The 21,778-nt window shown below is 45.0% G+C and overlaps 1 protein-coding gene across 1 annotated transcript in view; it reads right to left on the reverse strand.

Moving 5' to 3' along the window:
• CDH1 (cadherin 1) overlaps positions 1-21,778 on the reverse strand; it is an 81,046-nt gene that overhangs the window by 2,708 nt on the left and 56,560 nt on the right. The window contains exons 4-15 of the mRNA XM_035024903.1: positions 18,893-19,036; positions 18,608-18,763; positions 17,703-17,847; positions 15,361-15,536; positions 14,971-15,099; positions 12,569-12,751; positions 11,100-11,344; positions 9,681-9,826; positions 6,194-6,418; positions 5,648-5,878; positions 2,716-2,846; positions 493-636 (exon numbers count right to left, since the gene is read on the reverse strand). Of these exons, the coding sequence (XP_034880794.1) occupies positions 493-636; positions 2,716-2,846; positions 5,648-5,878; positions 6,194-6,418; positions 9,681-9,826; positions 11,100-11,344; positions 12,569-12,751; positions 14,971-15,099; positions 15,361-15,536; positions 17,703-17,847; positions 18,608-18,763; positions 18,893-19,036 (2,055 nt within the window). The remainder of the gene's footprint in view (positions 1-492; positions 637-2,715; positions 2,847-5,647; positions 5,879-6,193; positions 6,419-9,680; positions 9,827-11,099; positions 11,345-12,568; positions 12,752-14,970; positions 15,100-15,360; positions 15,537-17,702; positions 17,848-18,607; positions 18,764-18,892; positions 19,037-21,778) is intronic.

Raw genomic sequence — 21,778 nt, forward strand, 5'->3', positions numbered from 1 at the left:
CATGTGGCAACAAACACGAGAACAAGGATTTATGAGGTTAATCTCCTCATATCTGTTTAAACTTCTGGAATTCATAGCTGAATGCATTTCCAACATACACAAATTGACGCTATTTTTCTGGCCCTCAGGCAGACCTGTGATACACATTTAATATCACATCCCAACCAGCAGTGGGATGCAGGGGCAAAAAGAGCCATTAGTGAAACCAAATTGGATCTCCTCTGAATCTCTTTAGTTTCATTTCTAGTTCTACTAAATCCTCATAAGCAATTCTTGGTTTCGCCATATGGATATTGCAAATTGACTAGGAACAGTCTGAAGTGCTTTTAGTTCTGAAATTCAGATGAGACACAAATAAAATATAGCATTCAGGGATCAGGCAAGGAGAAAATGTGGTAAAGCAAAGAATCTAGACTTTTTCCTCACTTTCAACCCAACTGCTCCTGAGTTTAGAGATGACATGCACGTTGGCTTTTGGTTTTGCTAACTTACTTCATCAATAAAATTTCCAATTTCATCAGGATTGGCAGGGCGGGGCCGGTACTGGGGTACACTCACGAGGGTTGGCGCCACATCATTGCGAGTCACTTCGGGCCGAGCATCCAGGCCCCTGTGCAACTGGCTCAAGTCAAAGTCCTTTGGAGAAAAAGGTAAAAGCAAAGAGTAAAAAACAGATCAAGAAGAAAACAAAAAGAAACAAACAAAGAACAGTCACAAATCCAGGGCTATATGTGGATTATAGATTCTGGTATCAGATCATGCCCTTTCAACTGCATGATAGTTATAAGCATGTGCCAATGTAATCTGAAATGACAGTTTGCAACCTAAGTTTCCACACTAGCACTAGAAGGAAAAACAGCACAAAAGGATTGTGAGGAACAACTGCGGGCTTGGATGTAGACTGCTGTACCTAAGTGACTGAGTCCCAGCTGATCTACAGGTTCTCGAGAGTCTAGCTGCCATAGACTGAATGTCTGGGTCCCTCTCCAAATTCACACATTGAAACCTAATCCCCAACATGGTGGTATTTGGAGGTGCGACTTTTGGGAGGTAATCAAGTCAGGAGGGTACATAGAGCGCTTGGAACAGGATTAGCACACTGATAAAAGACACTCTAGAACTCCCCTTCTGCTGTGTTGAGTGCACTTGAGATTATGGCTGACTGTGAACCAGGAAGCAGGTCCCCACCAAACACCAAATCTGCTGGTGCCTCCATCTTAAGACATCCCAGCCTCCAGAACCGTGAGAAAAACTTCTGTGGTTTTTAAGCAACCTGTTTGTGGCATCTTGTTATAGCAACCCACACGGACTAAGACACTAGCTGAGATCAGCAGTTATCCCACAAATGCCTTAAGGACAGTTCTCTGTACCTCCTAATACATTGTGCAAAGCAGGCATTGAAATTCTAATCAATGGCTCTTCTTCCAGATCAGAGAGCTCAGCAAATATGCTCATGCATGGCCAGAGTCAAAGCAGAACTCTGAGATGGGGCCCGAGGTTCCCCCCCCCTTTTTTTTTAAGATTTTTATTTATTTATTTGACGGAGAGAGACACAGCGAGAGAGGGAACTCAAGCAGGGGGAGTGGGAGAGGGAGAAGCAGGCTTCCTGCTGAGCAGGGAGCCCGATGTGGGGCTTGATCCCAGGACCCTGGGATCATGACCCGAGCCGAAGGCAGACGCTTAACAACTGAGCCACCCAGGTGTCCCCCCCTCGAGGTTCCCTTTCTAAATAGAACACACATTCACAAAAAATTCTCCAAAAGGCTGCTGGCTGGCCCAGTCAGTAGACTATCCAACTCCTGATATTGGGGTCATGAGTTTGAGCCTCACATTGGGCACAGAGATTACTTTAAAAAAAAAAAAAAAACAACTCCAGAAAACTCTAGGCTAAGGCAAGACCATCTTCAAAATCAGGGAAGATAAAGAAGGCCTAAAGATTTAACATGTACAATAAGAAAAAAAAAGTTTAGCATACCTACAAGCTCAAGGGAAACAAAATATTACAAAGTAGCTGCCGTATGTCCATGATAATTTGAAGTTTGTATCCTGAGAACAGTGACAGGGAGACGAGGCTCTGGAGTCAGACTACCTGCGGTTCTCCGGCTTCTTACCTGTATGACTGGGCAAGTTACTTAGCTGCCCTTGGCCTCTGTTCATTCATCTGGGTGCTGAACAGAACAATGTTATTTCAAAGGTCTACCTTCTCCTAATCATTGCTTCTTCCAAATAAAGAGATCGCCATTTAGCTTTGTGTCATGGCTTTTTATTTTTATTTTTATTTATTTATTTTTTAAAGATTTTATTTATTTATTTGACAGAGAGAGACACAGCGAGAGAGGGAACACAAGCAGGGGGAGTGGGAGAGGGAGAAGCAGGCTTCCCGCTGAGCAGGGAGCCCGATGCGGGGCTCAATCCCAGAACGCTGGGGTCATGACCTGAGCCGAAGGCAGACGCTTAAGGACTGAGCCACCCAGGCGCCCCTTTTATTTTTATTTTTTTAAAGACTTTATCCATTTATTTAACACAGAGAGAGAGAGACAGAGCGTGCACAAGCACATGGAACAGCAGGCAGAGGGAAAGGGAGAAGCAGACTCCCCCCTGAGCAGGGACGTGGGGCTCAATCCCAGGACTCTGGGATCATGACCTGAGCCGAAGGCAGATGCTTAATGACTGAGCCACCCAGGCGTGCCATGTATCATTGTTTTAAAAACATACCTGATCCTCTTCTCCACCTCCTTCTTCATCATAATAGTAAACGTTGTCCCGGGTGTCATCTTCTGGGGGTAGTAAGGGCTCTTTGACCACCCCTCTCCTCCGAACAAACAGCAGAAGCAGCAGAATCAGGACTGGGGTGGGGGGAGAGAGAACGAGGGGAGCCACTGGTCAAGAAGGCCATAAAAAGCAGCTCTCACAGAGCACCACAGCCCTGCCTACCAGGCAGATGGCTGCCAGACAAAGCACGCAGAGACGCTCACAGACCTGAAGTTAGTATGTGCAGTGTAACATCCTGGACAAGTACATGGGAACTCAAGTGTGGTCTTTAATTGGACTTAAACCAGTCAGTCATTTCCCAGAATCTGAGCTAAAATGCTCCAGGCAGAGGAAATCAGGGACAAAGGCCCTGAGGCAGGAGCACGATGGGCATGACTAAGGAGAGGCTAGGTCAGCATGGTGAGCGAGGGAGGAAGTAAACAGGGGTTCAGAAGGGTGGCAGGGACATGGCGACTACTGAAGGACTTTGGCTTTGATTCTGAACTAGAACCACCGAAGGTTTGTGAGCAGGGCTGGGTCAGCCTAAATGTGATGGACAGATGTGTATTATTTTTAATCAGTTCCAAGGAATGGGACACAGACTATTCAACAGCCTGGTAATACTTTATTTTCTCTTAAGATAAAAATCACATAAGCAAGCTCTAAAATATGTTTAATTTCCGAAGTTTTCATCTGATCTTGGGATATTTCTAGGATATAGAAGATTAATAATTAATTGTTAAAAATCTTTAAACTATTTATTGTGACTGAAAAAATTATGATTTAGTATTTTTTTTAAATAGGTGCTTGTGGCCAAGTTTCTCTAAAGGACACCCTACTGAAGCAGTATTTCTTTGAAACAAGAGGTTGCACAGACTTGGGGAAAAGATTTCTTACAAGTACCCAACCTCCCTATTGTTTCTGAAATCATCAAGATTCCAGGACCTTATTCAGATGAACAATTTAACTTCCTTGACCACGATTCATAAACAGGAACACTGAGCACTTGCTCAGTGGGCCAAAACCTGTCTTAGCACCGAGGATACAGTACTTAAGACCATGTAAGATGCAGATAGTCACCATCCACATGGGGCTTTGAGCAACTAAAAGCAGGTTATCATTTCCAAGAAGATACTATTTATCAAACATTACTTAAATGTCACTTAAAGGAAAGTAACCAAAATAGATACTGTTATCACTTCAGGAAGTACTGCCCCATCCCCATAAAGCCTGGCACAAAGCAAGCAACCAATTATCGAGGGTCTACATGAAAACCTTCATATCCTGGCATTTTTCTAGTGTAATCTTTGGAAGTGTAAGTTCTACGCTTGCCCACAAGGAAGAAGAAGTTGCAAGTCTGAATGCTGGCATTGCTCCCGTTTTCAATACGGTTCCACATTTGAACATTCTGCAGTTCTGCTCTTGTCCTCTGTGCCTAATAAAATGTATCCCAAACACACTGAGGGAAGGCTATTACTCAAAAGTCAAATGTTTTAAGTGTAACGACAATCTTTAATATTTTCCTTAGAATGAAAGTACTAGTTAGTAACTGCTGTCCCCAAAGCTGACTGGCCCAGTCAAATCTAAGTGGAGTAGGAAGGAAGGGGGCAGGCAGGGCTTGCATGACCCCAGCCATGATGATGGCAGAGGAAGGTGAATTCACCTCACCCCACAGAGGCAATTAAGCCAGGTGAACCCTGAGGAACAGAGGTCCAGAAAGCTCACTGAATTCTGAACAACACACTCTCCTTCCTTCTCAGCTTTGAGGGGACACAATCAGAAGAGGGCGGGAGCGAATGAATCTGCTGAAGCAGAAAGCAGCGGGATTAAGAACATCTGTGTTGAGTCTAAACTGAAACCCGAGTGATGCCACTGGTCCAAGAACTTTCTTCTACTCCAGCCACGCTGGCCTCCTCTTTGCCCTCCACAGTCGAATCGAGCCTTCCTCTCTGTGCCTTCACTAGCGTGGGAACCCTCACAAATGCCCCTCTGACCATCTGGATGCCACCAGCCTCTGTCCCAACCATCCTACACCTTCCTTGAGGGTCGACTCACATCCCCCTCGTCTGATCACAAAGGCATTCATGACCTGGACCACCCTTTCCAGCCCTTAATTTATAAACCATCTTTGAAATTTTTCTAACGAACTTGCCATCCCAAGCTTTTAGAAACCATCACAGCATCTGTGTCAACCCTAGGGACCAATCTCTAGGTGGTCTCAGTTGGTATCAGTTTGAAGGACTATGGTAGAACTGCCATAGCTCCCCCCAGTATCCTTTTCCCCACTGTCCTTTTAGCCATTGAATACTCACTGTTCACCCTACACTCCACCCCCATGCTCTGCCAAGGTTTAAATGGGCACATGGCCACCCAGTTCAAGTGGGAAATCCTAGGTGTGGCTGTGTTTGGGCCAGTGGGATGGGAATGAAGGTGATTTGTGTCATCTCCAGCCACGTGCTTTCCACTTGCTCTGTCATCCCTTCTCCAGGATGGAATGTAGAATGTGGAAGCAGAAGTGGTGGTGGTGAGCGGGACAGCTCAGACCCTGCTGATGAGGAAAGGACCCCAAGGCCTTGCTGCTCCAAGTTGGTCCAAGGACCTGCAACATCTGCACCACCGGGGTAGCTGGTTACACACATGGAATCTGAGGCCCGCACCCGACTCACCAGATAACCAGCTCAGAATCCTCATGCAGGTGATTTGCATGTACTTGAGCATGAGAAGCACTACCCTGAGGGATTGAAAGAACAGCTAAATGGAAGACTGGGTTCCTGCTGATCTCCTGAAACAGGGCTGCCTTCCAGTCTTGGCCAACTTCTCTCTGAACTGTTCACTAAGGGATAAAGCTCCCCCATTTTAGAAGCCAAAGGCTGAACCGCTTGCCAGGCGCACGTACTTAGTAAAGCGAGGATTCCTCCAAGAATGCCCAGAATGGCGGGAACCTGCAAGCCTGCTTCGGTGTAGGGCGCCGTCCTCTTGCAGCTGTTGACGACCCCTTCGCAGTCGCACACGAACACATCTAGGGTGGTCACCTGGTCCTTGTTCTGGTTATCCGTGAGCTTGAGATTTATTTTGTAGTCACCCAACTCTAAGGTTTTCTTCGGCTTCAAAATTAGAGATTCATGGGCTGGAGGAAGCAACAAAAATAAATGATGGGACAAGGGGAGGGAAAAAACCTCATTCTAGAATAAAATTATTAGGGTCAAGAAAATTGGAGCTGCTTGGGTCGTATATTACTGGGCAGTACATTGCAGAGTCAGGTACCAGGAAAGGAAAGGGAATTTGGTGGAATGCCTCAAATGTAGAAGGGGCAAATGAACACACAACAAACAAAAGGGGTGACACGTGGAAGTGGAAAAGGGAATTTCAGAAGGGGGGAGGACAGGAGCAGGGAAAGCATGCAGTCAGAGCAATGTTTCTGAAGTAAGACTCCAGTTCCCACCTTGGTCATTGTACTCAATGGTCCAGTTGACACTTGCCCCGTGTGTTAGTTCTGCTGTAAAGGGAGATGTGTTGGGGGGGAGATCTGGATCAATGATGTTGATGACACGAGGCTGTGGATTCTTCTGACAGAAGTCCATATTTCGAGGTTCTGGTATGGGGCCATTGTCATTCACATCAGAGAGGATGAGGAGAAGGGTTCCCGTTCCAGTAGCAACTGGAGAACCTAAGAGAAAATACATAGGAAATGCCACAGCTCAAGAACACTCATGAAGCTCTACTGATTCCCATCAGACCAAATTCCAATCTTGGCTTGGCTCTTTAGGGAGCCATCAGCTCTCCCCATCATCGGGCATCTTCACTTCAGATCTGGCTGCTCTCTGATATGCTTATTTCCTGCTTTGACAACAATTACTCAAATTACCCTCACACCAAGGACACCTCCTTCCCTCTTCTACACATACCTTTATGCACCCATTAAATTTTTTTTTTAAGTTTTTATTTATTTATTCATTTGACAGAGAGAGAGAGAGAGAGCACACAAGCTAGAGGAGAGGCTGCGGGAGAGGGAGAAGCAGGCTCCCTGCTGAGCAAGGAACCCGATGCGGGGCTCGATGCCAGGACCCTGGGATCATAACCTGAGCCGAAGGCAGTTGTTTAACCAACTGAGTCATCCATGCGCCCCTGAACCCATTAAATTTTAACCACTCCAAGAATTCCTCATTGCCCCCCCACCAATTCTCCCTTTTCAGAACTTCTATGGCTTGAAGATCATTATCAAAGGGCTGAACTTTTTAAATTGCTACAAGTTGCTTTTCAAAAAAAAAAAAACAAACAAACAAAAACAGACTTGGACATTTCTTTTACATTATGACATAGCACCTAGCATACGGCAGTAGATAAAATAGACGCTTAAGTATTACCATCAATATTAGTTTATCATAGAAAAAAACAAAGGACTCTTATCTCAAACCTATATAGAGTTATGCCTGGGTAGCAAGACTGTGGTGATTATTTTTTTTTTTAACCCTTTAAAAAAATCGTGGTTAAAACAAACCACGCAGCATATAATTTACCATCTCAACCATTTTAAAATTCATTTTACATTTTAGGTTCAACACTGTAAGTATATTCACATTATTGTGGAACAGACCTCCAGAACCTTGTCATCTTGCAAAACTGAAACTCTGTACCCATTAAACAACTCCCCACTTTCCTTTTCCTCCCAGCCCCCGGTTACCACCATTCTATTTTGTCTCTATGAATTGGACTGCTTTCTTACCTTAAATGGAACCATAGTATTTGCCTTTTCGTGACATGGCTTTTACTTAGCATAATGCCCCCAAGATTTATCCACTTTTGAACATGTGACAGGATTCCCTTCCTTTTTTTAAGGCTTAATAATATTCCATTGTATGAATATGCCATATTTGGTTTATGTTTAAATCTTTTTTTACCTTATCATGTGAATTAAAAACAAATAGGAGATGCCATTTAAAAATTTTTCTAATTAAAAAAGAAGCTAGGGGCGCCTGGGTGGCTCAGTTGGTTAGGCGACTGCCTTCGGCTCAGGTCAGGATCCCGGGGTCCTGGGATCAAGTCCCACGTCAGGCTCCCCCTGCTCTGTGGGGAGCCTGCTTCTCCCTCTGCCTCTGCCTGCCACTCCCCCTGCTTGTGCGCGCTCTCTCACACGTGCTCGCTCTCTCTCTCTCTCTCTCTCTGGGTCAAATAAATAAAATCTTAAAAAAAAATGCAAATAAAATAAAATAAAAAAGAAGCTAACAGATTTTCTACGAAACCTCATTCTCCTTCTTCTTAGACCTTACATTAAGAAGTATTGAGTCAGGGCGCCTGGGTGGCTCAGTTGGTTAAGCGACTGCCTTCAGCTCAGGTCATGATCCTGGAGTCCTGGGATTGAATCCCGCATCGGGCTCCCTGCTCGGCGGGGAGTCTGCTTCTCCCTCTGACCCTCCTCCCTCTCATGCTCTCTATCTCTCATTCTCTCTCTCTCAAATAAATAAATAAAATCTTTAAAAAAAAAAAAGAAGTATTGAGTCATGCACAAAGGAACACTTAAAGGAATCATTCAGCACCATCACACCTGAGCCATGATTATCAGGTCAGAGGTGGGCAAACTAAGGCCTTCCAGGCAAATGAGGAAGGCAGCTGTGCTCATTCCCCCTTTACAGATCTTCTATGGCTGCTTCTAGGCTGCAAAGGCCATCAAGATCACATGGCCCGAAGACACTAAAATACTTACTCCCTGGCTCTTCCTTCACAGAAAGTTTGCCAAGGCACGTTCAGGAGCCATTTCCTCCAATTACTTCCAGGCCAGGCTGGAGAGTTTCCATGCAGCAGCTGGCCAGTGCGGCTGAAGCCATGGGCTAGCTTTTCCCTTCAGACAAAAGCATTCTGCGAATGGGACCCCATCATGGCCTTACTTACCTCGCTCTCTGCTTTTAACCTGCTAACTCCTAAATACAGATCCAGGAGCAGGCTTCAGATTCTAACTGAAGAGGCCAGGCTCATCCTTCCCCAGCACCATCACAGTGCGATGGAGGGCCACCTGTCCAGCCCCATCATGGCCTTACCTGCCTTGCTGTGTTTTCTAGATTGTCAAGCCTGAAATTACTACCTCAGGAAGCTGGAGAGTTAGCGAGGGAAATAGAATCCATCACGAGCCCAGGAAGTGAGCAGTTTCTAACAGTAATTCTGTTTCTAAATATCCAGCCAAGGGAAATACTTGCACACAGAGGCATGGACAAGGATGTTTCCTTATCAAACTCATGGCAATAACGAACAGGTGGACACCACCCCGGTGTTCTTTAATGCGAACAATTCAAGTATGCTATATCCAGATAACATTATTTTATTACGAAGAGGTAGATTTATAAGGTGCCAAAGTAGATCTGTCTTTAAGACATATTATAAATAATAAATAGCAAATAAATTAAAACTTAAATTTAAATCAACATGTATAAAATAATGATTTTTATTATAAAAACAAAACCAGGCTGTAAACTAGACAGTGGCTTTATAATAAACTCTATTTCTATATGCATATAAATGTATTCAAATACATGAAAACAGTCTGGAAGGAGCCATATTTCACTACTAATGATGAGGATAAAAATTACGATAGTCGTTGTAGAGCAGGCACTCTTCTAGGGTACTTTTACATAAACGAACTCATTCAAAATCCAGACGGGGCATTATCATTTTGTCAGACAGAGGAACTGAGGGACATAAGCTTCAGCCCGAAGATCTAGACCCAGGCAGTCTGGCTCCTGTGGGGAAGGAGTCGGTTCAGGTATAAAGAGCTTCTGCTTGACCTAATTACTTGTACTTTCGAAAATCGCATGCTTTTGTTTAAGAATACCAGAAAAAGAATGAACTCTTGCCTCTCAAAGAAGGGTAGGGGGCAACGAAGCATGCTAGCCAGACAGGTGAGATAGCAAAGGTCACATACTAACTAAGGGCACCCTTACCCGTGTCAATGGCTACAATGAGGGCCTCGTACGTGCTGTTCTTCACATGCTCCATGTCCTCTCTGTCCAGCTCAGCCCGAGTGAAAATGGCACCAGATTCTGGATTAATCTCCAGCCAGTTGGCAGCATCCCTCCAAATCCGATACCTGAAAAGGCACAAGCTCTGGCTTAGAATAGTACAGCAAACAGCACATAGCTGAAGAAGGCTAAGGTTCCTCTTTGTTGACTGATCACATCTACAGCGAAGTATGACCATCCATGTCCCCTTCAACCCTTTAAGCGTAAGTTGCAGACACCATGTTCTTTTACTCAGAAATACTTCAGCGTGTTATCCCCTAGGAACAGAGGCATTTTCTTAGATAATGATAATTTAATTTCAGGAAATATAACTTTGATATCCATACTATTATTTAATATATGGCACATATTTAAAGTCGTTTCTTTTTTTTTTTTTTGACCGAGAGAGAGAGACAGCGAAAGACGGAACACAAGCAGGGGGAGCGGGAGAGGGAGAAGCAGGCTTCCTGCAGAGCAGGGAGCCCAATGCGGGGCTCGATCCCAGGACCCTGGGATGACGACCTGAGCCGAAGGCAGACGCCTAACAACTGAGCCACCCAGGTGCCCCTAAATAGTTCACTGTTACAGTTTCCTCTAGAGTAGATGTTAAGAGGTCAGAACCTCTCTGAGAAGAGGAAGCGGGCACATTGGCCGAGCCCTGTTATCCCTGGAAATCACACTATTACTAACAAGACACGCGCGTCACGTTGGGATTTGTGCTCTACTTGTTTTTCCCTAGTCAAACCCAGCCCTCAAAAGATGAAGGGCATTATTTGTCATACATGGTCGCAGGGTGTTCCTGTTGGTTTGCCCATGTGTTTTCTTTTCTTTTTTTAAAGATTTTATTTATTTATTTGACAGAGAGAAACACAGCGAGAGAGGGAACACAAGCAGGGGGAGTGTGAGAGGGAGAAGCAGGCTTCCCGCCGAGCAGGGAGCCCAATGTGGGACTCGATCCCAGGACCCTGGGATCATGACCTGAGCTGAAGGCAGACGCTTAACGACTGAGCCACCCAGGCACCCTTGCCCATGTGTTTTCAACATGTGTGGGTATGATTTAGACTATAAAGGCGCCTTCCAGTTTAAAAGGACAGAAAATAGTGAGCTACTTACAACACACCATGTATGTCAATTAAAACCACATTCCTGCCTCACTGCGTGAACTTGGAGAGAGGAAAGCACAGTAAATATAGAATGGCTGGCTACAGAAGAAATGGAAAAGATGTGGGGAATGTGGGGGGGGAGCCAAACAAGAGAAGGGTCTTGCACAGACAATGATAAAATGCTATGAACTAAATATTTTATACACACACACACACGCACGCAGCTGCTGCAAGACTGTTGAAAAATCCTCATACTTACGTTATCCTCTGTTCCATAAAACTATCTGGATCCGTGGCAGTGTAGGATGTGATTTCCAGGCCCACGCTGAAGTCTTCAGGTATTTCCACTGTCTTTGGACAAGGCACAAAGACGGGGGCTTCATTCACATCCTCCACGTCCACAGTGACAGTGGCTGTGGAGGTGGAGAGAATGACCTCAAACGGGGCTACATTCACCACGGTCACATACAGAATATACTGCTGCTTGGCCTCGAAATCCAAGCCCTAAGGAGCAAAAAAGAAAGGAGTTAAAAAATATATTTTATGTTAGTGTTAAAAAAAAAAAAAAAAGATTACATCCTTAACTATTGCTGTTGATCAGCAATATCTTCATGGTTCTCCAATCTAGCTGTGTTAGGAAGAAGTAACTTGAGAAGTTCCGAAGAAAATGAAGGCCTGCACCCTAACCCAGCAAACAATAATCTCTGAGGGTGGGGCCTGGCCGTGGGTGTTTTTCAAAAGCTAACATGCAACCATATTCAAGACGAGAACCCTAGCAGAAGAATAAAAATGAACTACATATGTGAAGCCTCAAACAGCAAAACCCAGTGAACAAACGCTAGTACCTTAAGTCATTTATTATCCAAGACCAGTAAGAATGTTGATATCCTATGTGACGTGTTGTCCATGTGACAGCAGATGGACAGAAGACCCTGCTTCTGACCTCACTGATCTCAATTAAGTTTAGTGACAACATGAAGTTCAGAATCAGCCAACAACAAGGTCAAAGCCCAGGTGAGCCATTTCCTAGCTGTGTGGTCCAGGCAAATTAACTTCTGGGTCTGTTTCCACACCCAAATACATAGGAAAAGGAACTGCTTCATAGAGTTGCTGTAAGGAATAAACTGGGAACTTTTATGAGAGACTTTGTGTACAGTAGGGGCTCATTTTACTGGCTTCTTTCTTTTGTTGGTAGCATAGAAAATGTTGACATCCAATATTCGGTGGGAGATAAGGTTATGTAGTGAGTGATGCAAGGATGGATGGTTTTGCTCACTTGCTCAATAAGGAAGTCTAAGTTTGGGGGCTAATCCAGGGATCTGCTAACTGTGACTTCGACAAAGATATCACCCAACTTCTTAGTTTTCAGGTTTCCAAGACATCTTTCAAAAAGTCATTTGTCCCACTTCTAAAATAATCCAGCAAAATGGCAGAGACCAGTAAGCCATTTTTCCTCTCATTTGCAAAATGGATATGGGGCAAATGTTTCAGGGAGAAAGCCTTTTAAAACAGACGGTACTTTCTCCTCAATTTCAAGAGGCTGCGTAGGAGCTTCTCACACGCGCCTGAAGAGTTGCTGCAAACCCCAAATGGCCCACCAGAACCTGGGAAAGCTGCCCACCCCTAGCCCACCAATGCCATGCTAATCTACTTCTTAGAAGACATCAAGGGACAAGGGAGTGGGCAGCTAGCTGTCGGTTTCTGCATCTTGCCAGGCACCATACAAACCTTAGCTGTTTTCAAAATGCCGTCGTTGGTTACTGGGTCTGTGGTGACGACAAATTGCTCATTGTTATTGTTCAATATGGTGTACACGGCCTGCCATGCTGGGGTATTGGGGACATCGTCATCAGTCACTTTGAGTACGGTGATTACAACGTTAGCCTTGTTCTCAGGCACCCGCCCCTGGTACTACAGAGCAAAGGAGAAGATGGGTCACTTATGACATCCTGACACCTAACAGATGAGCCAGGTCTGTGAAGGCTAAAGAAATCCTTTCTGAGTCCAAGATTCAAGGAGAGTCTTGGAGGAAGTACCCATTCCACCAGTGGAGCCCCTATTTCCTGTTGGGGGAGCAGCCAACACTACTCAAGGTGCATCATCCTTCAAGACTACCTGAGCTGGCTTTTTAAGGACCTGGCTACCTGGGCCCCTCAAAACACTCTGGCCCAGTTGCTGACTGTGATCTTAATCAAACTCAAGACACTGTGGCTTATCTACTACTCCCCTCCTCTTCCATCATTCCCAGTGGTACCAGTGATTTTCATAAAACAAAAGTCTGGTCAGTATAGTCCTCTGCTTAAAACCCGATGACATCCCCTTGCACTCAGGATAAATTCTAAAATTCTTACCTCCATCTACAAGGTCCTGTAGGACCCAACCTCCTTTGCTTCACTACACAGACTGTTTTTCAGTTCTTGAAAACTTTTTACTGATTCAGGGCATTTTGCATATGGTGATCCCTCTGCCTAGAACACTTCCACTGTCCCCTGTCCCACATTTGACAACCTCCTTTCAAGTCTTATTTTTTTATCATGGTTATTTCATATTTTATTAGACTGATGTACATTTCACCATTTCTTGAGACATAAAGTGAACAGAGGACTAAGAATGTAGAATACTGAAGGAGGTAAAGCCATCCACAAATTTATTGAGTAGACTAGAAAGGTACGTAAAACTTTGAGTTGGAATCGAGGGAAAAACCTGTTCTGAGCTGAAGGGAGGTCCTCGGTTTCGAACAAAAATCTCCTAAAGGCTCTACTAATACAAGGGTCAGTTTATAGAAAAACTACGAATTGCACAGAAGCCCATTAGGCAGAAAAAATGGGCAGGATAGAAGGCCATGGGGCTGTGGGGGCAGCTGGTCTGCGGCAGGAATGGCTGGGCTAGAGGAGCAGGCTGGAAGAAGTCTCTATGCAGAGATTAGCGCGTTCACCCAAAGCCCAGGCTTCCTACTCGTCTCTAGAGAGCTGATTTCCTCAGACAAGGCCTTTCACATCTTACTATAAATGTTACGGGCTTTGTGACACCTTCTTGGACTCACAATATCTGTGTCAGGGTGGCAGACACGGCTAATTGCCTAGTAAATAACTACTCGCCCCTTCTTCACGAACTATATTGTTGGGGGCAACAATGTGTCCAAGCAAAATATTTTATTTCCAGTCATCCTCTAAGACAGCAGTTGCTAATAAGAGGTTAAGGAAACTTGTGGGATGGGTCTGCACAGAAGTAAGAGGCCTTGACTTAGCAGCAATGCCTTTTGCTCCCCATGCCCTTGCAACCTTCCTGAATGAAGCAGAAAAATAGCTGGAGCTCTGGCAGCCATCTGGGGCCATAAGGGGCCACTGAGGATAGAAGCCATGCACTAGTGATGGTGGGACAGCAAGACTAAGGAGGTTCCATTAACAGTGTAGATACTCTAGCTCTAGGTTTTTTTGTGACACAAGAGAAAGTTTACCCTATTTGTTTAAGGCACGGGAGTCAAATCTCTGTTACTAACCACTGAGCTTATTTCTAACTAACATATTAAGATTTAGAGTTCTTTCGTGTGGCTTTTAATACCTTCTCCTCATCTTCATTTAATGTAATTGTACACAATAATTTGTACAGGTTGTCAAACATCTCCCTAGCTAGACTATCAACTCCACTGAGAACAGAATCTTTGTCTTATTGTGATAATATCTCCAGTGTATAACACAATTCCTGTGTTACAAACTTAGAAAGTATTTGTTCAGTGAATAAACAAAACCTGGTAAGATTTGCTACCAAGATGTACAAAATGAGGACATGAGTTCAAAAGGTGCCTTAAAAAAAAAAACCCACAAAAACAAAAACAAAAAAACCCCACTCATCTCTGCACCCAACGTGGGGCTTGAACTCACAACCCCAAGATCAAGAGGCGCATGCTCCACGGACTGAGCCCGCCAGGCGCCCACAGGTGCCATTTGCAACTCTGCAAACCTGTCTCAGCAGGGCCTGCGCTGAGGAGGACAGAGAAGATTGCCATCCCAACTGGCTTGCTTCTTAAAGCTCACTAGTGTGGGGCAAGTTTTCAAAGCGTTCACCCATGAGCAACTGCACAACAACGGAGGCCCTTTCTTTGGAAACCGTCCAGGGGGTTGCAGAGTTACCGTGGTGGGTTTGAAGATGGGGGGGTTATCGTTGATGTCAGTGACTGTGATCACAGCTGTTGCGGTTGTACTCAAGCCTTCACCTTGCAGGTCAGCAGCCTCAACCACCAGGGTGTACGTGGGAATACTCTGCAGAGATCAAACACATTTGAGTCAGGACCAACAGCCACATCAAGCCCAGCCCAGAACATGGAAACAGTTTACTTGATCATTTGCTTCAATGCCAGCCTGCTTTCTAGGTACAAAACCTCTAGAGAGCTGTTTAGACGCAAAGCTCAGACCATAAACATCGTAAGTGGCAACTGACCTCCGCAGAGTTTTGCATTGTCCATGTGATTTAGCTGATGTCTATTTGCCCTCAACCCCCTCAAGACCCTCTTCACCCCTGACCTCCCGGTCCAGCCCGGTGGTGAGCACGCTGATGACTCCTGTGTCCTTGTTGATAGTGAACATCATGCTGCTAGGCAGGAGGGGGTCTTGGGTGACGATGCGGTAAGCAATGGCGGCGTTGTAGGTGTTCTCATCGTCGTCCGCATCTGTGGCTGTTACCTGCATCACGGAGGTGCCTGCAAGTGCCGAGGGAGGGAAAGATTCAGTTAAGCTGCACTTTGGATTCTGGTCAACACGGCTCAGATCAATTCTGTCCAGAGTGTTAAAGAAGGAGCCCCGGGAAATGGTACCATGTTATGGCTCCTCCATTCTCTAATTCCCAAAATTTTTACCAAAATGGTAGGGGAGGAAGAAAGCATTCCACCCCATGAGCAGTGTTCCAAGGACTTGGCTTTTCCAACAATTTTGGATGGTGGCTGGAGCTGAGGAGGATGGAGAATAAATAAACTGAAACACTGTGCCTTGTCTCCCATCCTGAGTGAATGAGGTGGAAAAGAGGAAAAAAATCCCACCAATATTCACAACTGGCTTCTCAGGCACAGCTTCATCACAGAGAATGGTCATTTGCGATCACAGCCTTCAAGGTGGCAGAGAATACTGACAGCACCTGTGACTGTCAAAGGACCAGTGCCCACAACATCGACACAATTCCTACAGCTCCACGGGAAAAGGACAAATAGCCCAAGGGAAAAAGGAGCAAAGGACTTGGAGAGACAAGTCATAAAGAAGAAACCCAGATGGCCAGCAAACATAGAAAATGTTTATTAGCCCACTGACAAATCAGGGAAAGGCCATTTAAAATTGTACAAAGGGGCGCCTGGGTGGCTCAGTCGTTAAGCGTCTGCCTTTGGCTCAGGTCATGATCCCAGGGTCCTGGGATCGAGTCCCATATCGGGCTCCTTGCTCCACGGGAAGCCTGCTTCTCCCTCTCCCACTCCCCCTGCTTGTGTTCCCTCTCAGGCTGTGTCTCTCTCTGTCAAATAAATAAATAAATTCTATAAAATTGTACGAAGATACAACTGCACAATCAACAAAGCTAAAACGTCTTAACAATTCTAGGATATTGATTCCTGGTGGGAGCGTTAAGTGGTTCAACCACTTTGGAAAACAGTCTGTCACCAGGTAGTCACACTGAACAGGAACATACCCTATATAACCGAGCCAGCTGCTCTTATGGATATACACCCTAGAGAAAGCCTTCTGTGTACGCATCAGGTAATATATTAAAAAATGTTCTGAGAACACTACTTCTAATAAGAAGAAACTGAAACAGGGGCGCCTGGGTGGCTCAGTCTGTTAAGCGGCTGCCTTCGGCTCGGGTCATGATCCCAGGGTCCTGGGATCGAGTCCCGCATCAGGCTCCCTGCTCTGTGGGGAGCCTGCTTCTCCCTCTCCATCTGCCTGCTTCTTTGCCTACTTGTGCTCTCTATCTCTCTGTCAAATAAATAAATAAAATCTTTAAAAAAAAAAAAAAGAAGAAACTGAAACAAACTCATTTTCCATCAACAGAGGAATAAAGTGCTTTATATAAATATAAAAATATTGAATATGATGCAGCAATGAGAATGAATGAATGACCTTGGGCTGCTATGGGCACCAACATGAATAACTTTATGTACATAAAGCTGAATGAGAGAAGCACACCACAGAAATACATGTTAAGTGTGATTCCACATATACAAAGTTTGAAAACATGCAAAAAAAACGGATATTACTGAGGGGTAAATATACACATGATGAACAAGATAAAGGAAAGCAAGGAATGATTGCCAAAGTCAGGGCAGTGGCTACATTTACAGGGAAGAGAAAAGAATGTGTTCAGGAATGGCAAAGATCTGTTTCTTAATCAGGGGAGGTTCTTAAACTGCTCCTTTTTGGGAGGTGGGGGGGTGGTGGTGGTGAGCTCTATGCCCAATGTGGGGCTTAAACCCACAGCCCCAAGATCAAGAGTCGCATGCTCTACTGACTGAGCCACCCAGGCACCCCTCTTAAACTGCTTTTTTTTTTTTAAAGATTATTTATTGATTTACTTTACTTATTACTTATTTATCTGACAGAGCGAGAAGAGAGCACAAGCAGGGGGAGCAGCAGAGGGAGAGGGAGAAGTAGGCTCCCCGCTGAGCAGGAAGCCCGACGCGGGGCTTGATTCCAGGACTCCTATTTTATAATACACATTTCTGTAGAATGGATGTTTTACACTCTCTCTCTCTCTCTCTCTCAGTGGCTTCCAAATAAGTTCTGTTCCCACGAAGGACCTGACCCCAAACACAAGCCCTAACACTTTGAGGTCCAAGGAATCTAAGTGTCCTTCTGGGTGTTCAGCTCCTCGAGACTGGCCATACCTGGAAGAGCACCTTCCATGACAGATCCTTCGAAGACCTGCTGGGTGAACTCGGGCTTGTTGTCATTCTGATCCGTCACCGTGATCACGATCTCCATTGGGTCTTCCACTGCATTCCCATTAGAAGACACGGCGTGAGAGTAGAGCTGAAACAGCCAAGTGAGGGTTACTTGGGCCCCGACAAGGAGGAAGAAATGCGAGAAGTCATGTGACTAGAACTCCAGCTGGCCTCCACTCCCTCCCACTCTCCAGGACCCAAGGATGGACACCCCCCGCAGAGAACTTTTCTCACACACGTGCTGCTGCCTCAGGGGTCATGACACTGGTTGAGGTCATGCTATGTAAAGACTCATAGGCTGCAGAACACACCCACCAGGTCAGAGCTCCCGTTTCCCACAGGAGGGCTGGGGAGCCAGGCCTAAGAGACAGGAGCAGAGGCCTAAAACATTCTTATTCCCAGCAGGGTAAAATTTCCTCTGGCTGTTCTAGTCGAGTGTCTCTCCCAGATTTTTTTGCACTGGCCTCAATGCATTACCCCCCGCCCCCCCGGCTCTGCAAGCTCCCACTGCTACCAAGGCCCAGGAACGGCTTGTGCTCCCCAACATCTAAATGGCCTCTTCCTTTGGGTCAGGGACTTTCAGCCCCAAGAGTAAGCTGTTATCTTGGGTCCAAACTCATGTATGATCCTAAGGTTTCTCCTTTCTTCATTCCCACTGGGGAAAAAAAATCAACGCCCCTCCCCCATTTTTCCAGACTCTCCTGTCATCTCCCCTTGTCAACAGGTGTAGAGGTATCCAACTGAGCCTCACATGTCCAGAGCATCTGATCTCGGGATCCAACATGGGTTGACCAAAAAATTTTGGAAGGAGATAACCCCCTATTAGCATGCTTCTGAGAGATACTCACAATGTACTTGGCAATTTGTTCTCTATCCAGAGGCTCTGTCACCTTCAGCCATCCTGTTTCTCTTTCAATAACAAACACACCAACAGGAGGTGTGTCAGCTCCTTGGCCAGTGATGCTGTAGAAAACCTTGATTTCTTTGTCTCTGTTAGATTTGATCTGAAGACCACACAGAAACAAATAGAATTATCAAGGAAGGATCCTGACAATGGGGCTTTCCCCCCTTTTTTGGTCTAGGTCCTTCTCTGCCAAACTGCTCCCAGAGAAATAGAAAACTTCCTTCTCTACCTGAACCAGATTTTTAGGAAATGGGCCTTTCTCATTTTCTGGGCAGCTGATAGGAGGGATAACCCAGTCTCTCTTCTGTCTTCTGAGACCATGCTGGGAGTTGGGAAACGTGAGAACTTCTGTCTGGGTTTCAGAGAGAGCGTCCTAAAAGGAAAGGAGATAAAGAACAAAATCAGATAATTCAGGATAGATAATACAGACCAAACAGTCCACCTAACCAGTCAGCATCTCCAGCCTTCTTGGGGCCAGGCAATGGTTTTAATTTAATAACAAAACACAACCCAATGAACTTCTCTGCCATATAATGAAGATGGTGTTCCCTTCTGATCCTTCTAATGTCCAGAGTTCAAGTAATCATTATGTATACACAATTACACATTTGAGGGTTAAATATTATTTTGCCAATTATTTCAAGCCTAAATATATTATACCTGTCATTTTTAATAGAACATTACACCCTAATAATTTAATATGAGCTTATTCAACAACAGGATATGCAAGCGTTTCAATTTTCTTTTATGTTTTTCCTAGGGGCTTAGGTCCCCGAAGTGGAGCTCTCAGCCAAGATGACTTAAGCTTTAGGAATTGGTACTAAGAACTACTTTGTGATCAATACAAATTCTTTAATCTCATTGTGTCATTTTATCTGTTTGGTTTCCATTTGTTCTAACAGAAACTGTTGGGATGGGGACCAAAAACACCCTTTGAGATTTGTATTGAACGGTTTTCATGTGTGATAAAGATAACTTTATGCACACACAGGGAAATAAGATAGTGGAAGATGGAAGAAAAATACCCTCCAAATTGTTTAAGTGCTTTAAAGTGATTAGCGGTAATACATGAAGGTTCTAGAGGACAGTTCCATCCCCAACTCCCCACATAATCACTGATCACTGCTTGCCAAAGGCGATTCAAGCACTATTTCCTGGCTTTTCAGATTTGATTCAAAATGCCTAAAATGCGGCCAGGCTCAGGACTTCCACCTGGGGCGGCAGCTCCCCTGCAGGACTATACCGACCCTGGTTGCCAGAGGAGCAGAGACCAGCAGGTCCTATACCCCCCCCTCCGCCCCCCGGGGCCAACTACCCATCCTCTTGGCCAGATCAGATGCAGCCACAGGTCCCACCACTCCATTACTAAGAGCTCATGCCCCCTGGTTCCTGCATGCCAAACCAAAGAGGGGGAGAAGGTCGTGGCCCTGGAAAAGGACAGCCACAAACACTTGTGATTATGTCGGCTGCAGCAAAACCTACACGAAGAGTCCTCACCTCAAGGTACAACCGCGAACCCACACAGGTGAGAAGCCCTACCACTGTGACTGGGACGGCTACGGATGGAAATGCACCCGCCCCGACCAACTGACCAGGCCCTAGGGCAAAACACACCAGGCACCGCACCCCCTCCAGTGTCAGAAGGGCCACTGGGCCTTCTCCAGGTCGGACCACCTCGCCTTACACATGAAGAGACACTTTTAAAGCCCAAAACAATGGATAGGACCCACCCTGCCAGAAGAGAATTCAGTGTTCATTTTATTTTATTTTTTACCTTTCACATTGTCTCCCCAACTGCCCCACCCCGGCGGGGGAGGGGAGCGGTAAGGGGAGGAACCCAGCCGGAAAGCACTATAATCATGGTCAAGTTCCCAACAACCCAACTTGTGAATGGATAATCAGGAGACACAAGGAAACCAGAAGACAAATCAAAGAACCCATGGGGCCTGTGACTGGATCTTCTGTCATTCCAATGCTAAATCCAACTTGAATATTCCTGGACTTACAAAATACCAAGGGGGTGACTGGAAGGTGTGGCTATCAGGGTATAAATTAGAGCCATGAGTTGGGGGGGTGGGGAAGACCAGAATTCCCTTGAACTGTGTTTCCATGCAATATAAGTATAAAGATCACCTTTTATTCTCTTTGCCTTCTAAAACCCATTATTATGATATTAGAAGAAGAGGAAGAAATTCAGGTACAGGAAATGGGTTTTTAATAACCTAAACGACGGTGCTTGGTGAGTCTTGGTTCTAAAGGTACCAAATGCGGAAGCCAAAGTTCTGAAACTGCTTCATACTTTGACAAGGAAAATCTATTTTTGTCTTCCGATCTACATTTAAGACCTAAGTCAGGTAAATTACACCTGGTTTGCTTAACATTTTTATGCAGACCGTCTGTTATGCACTGTGGTTTCAGGTGTGCAATAATTTGTACAATGGGTTATTCCCAAGTATGCCTTAAGCAGAACAAATGTTTTTTTCTATATAGTTCCTTGCCTTAATAAATATGTAATATAAATTATAAAAAATGCACAAGATGGACATAAGACAAGGTATCATTACAGAATCCTTCCCAGTATTGCATTCCTGCATATTGGTTACACACACACACACACACACTCTGCATCATTGGATTATTAATATTCTAGAAAACTAGTCCCTCATGAGCCAAGGGCAAGCTGCAGAACCGGTTGTCTAGCTGTGAATCCTCACTATGGCACTTCCTCCTCTTGGGGAGATTATTTTTCTCTGTCCCACAGTTCCCTATGATTTTAAAATGGCGATAATATCGGAAGGATTAAATGAGATACTAGTATTGCAAATAAAGCACTTAGAATAGTGCCTGAAACACATAAATGCTCAAAAAATGGTAACGATGATGGTTAGACAGGATGGCAAATATCAAGCTAATGGAGGTGAGTTTGGGATTAGATACAGCACAGGAACGAAGTCTTCAAATGACTGTCCGCAAATGTACCCTAAGCCTATTAAATGGGACCGCCTTGCACAGCCATGGTGAGTGAACAGCATAGCATCAGTGAATGAATCCAGATTCATTTGCCACATTGAAGAGGAAGACAAAGAGCCCATCTTGCTGACATCAGAATTGCAGA

Source organism: Mirounga leonina, unplaced genomic scaffold (genome assembly GCF_011800145.1).
Source record: "Mirounga leonina isolate KUSES-001 unplaced genomic scaffold, KU_Mleo_1.0 Mir_180, whole genome shotgun sequence".
Lineage (NCBI taxonomy): Eukaryota > Metazoa > Chordata > Mammalia > Carnivora > Phocidae > Mirounga > Mirounga leonina.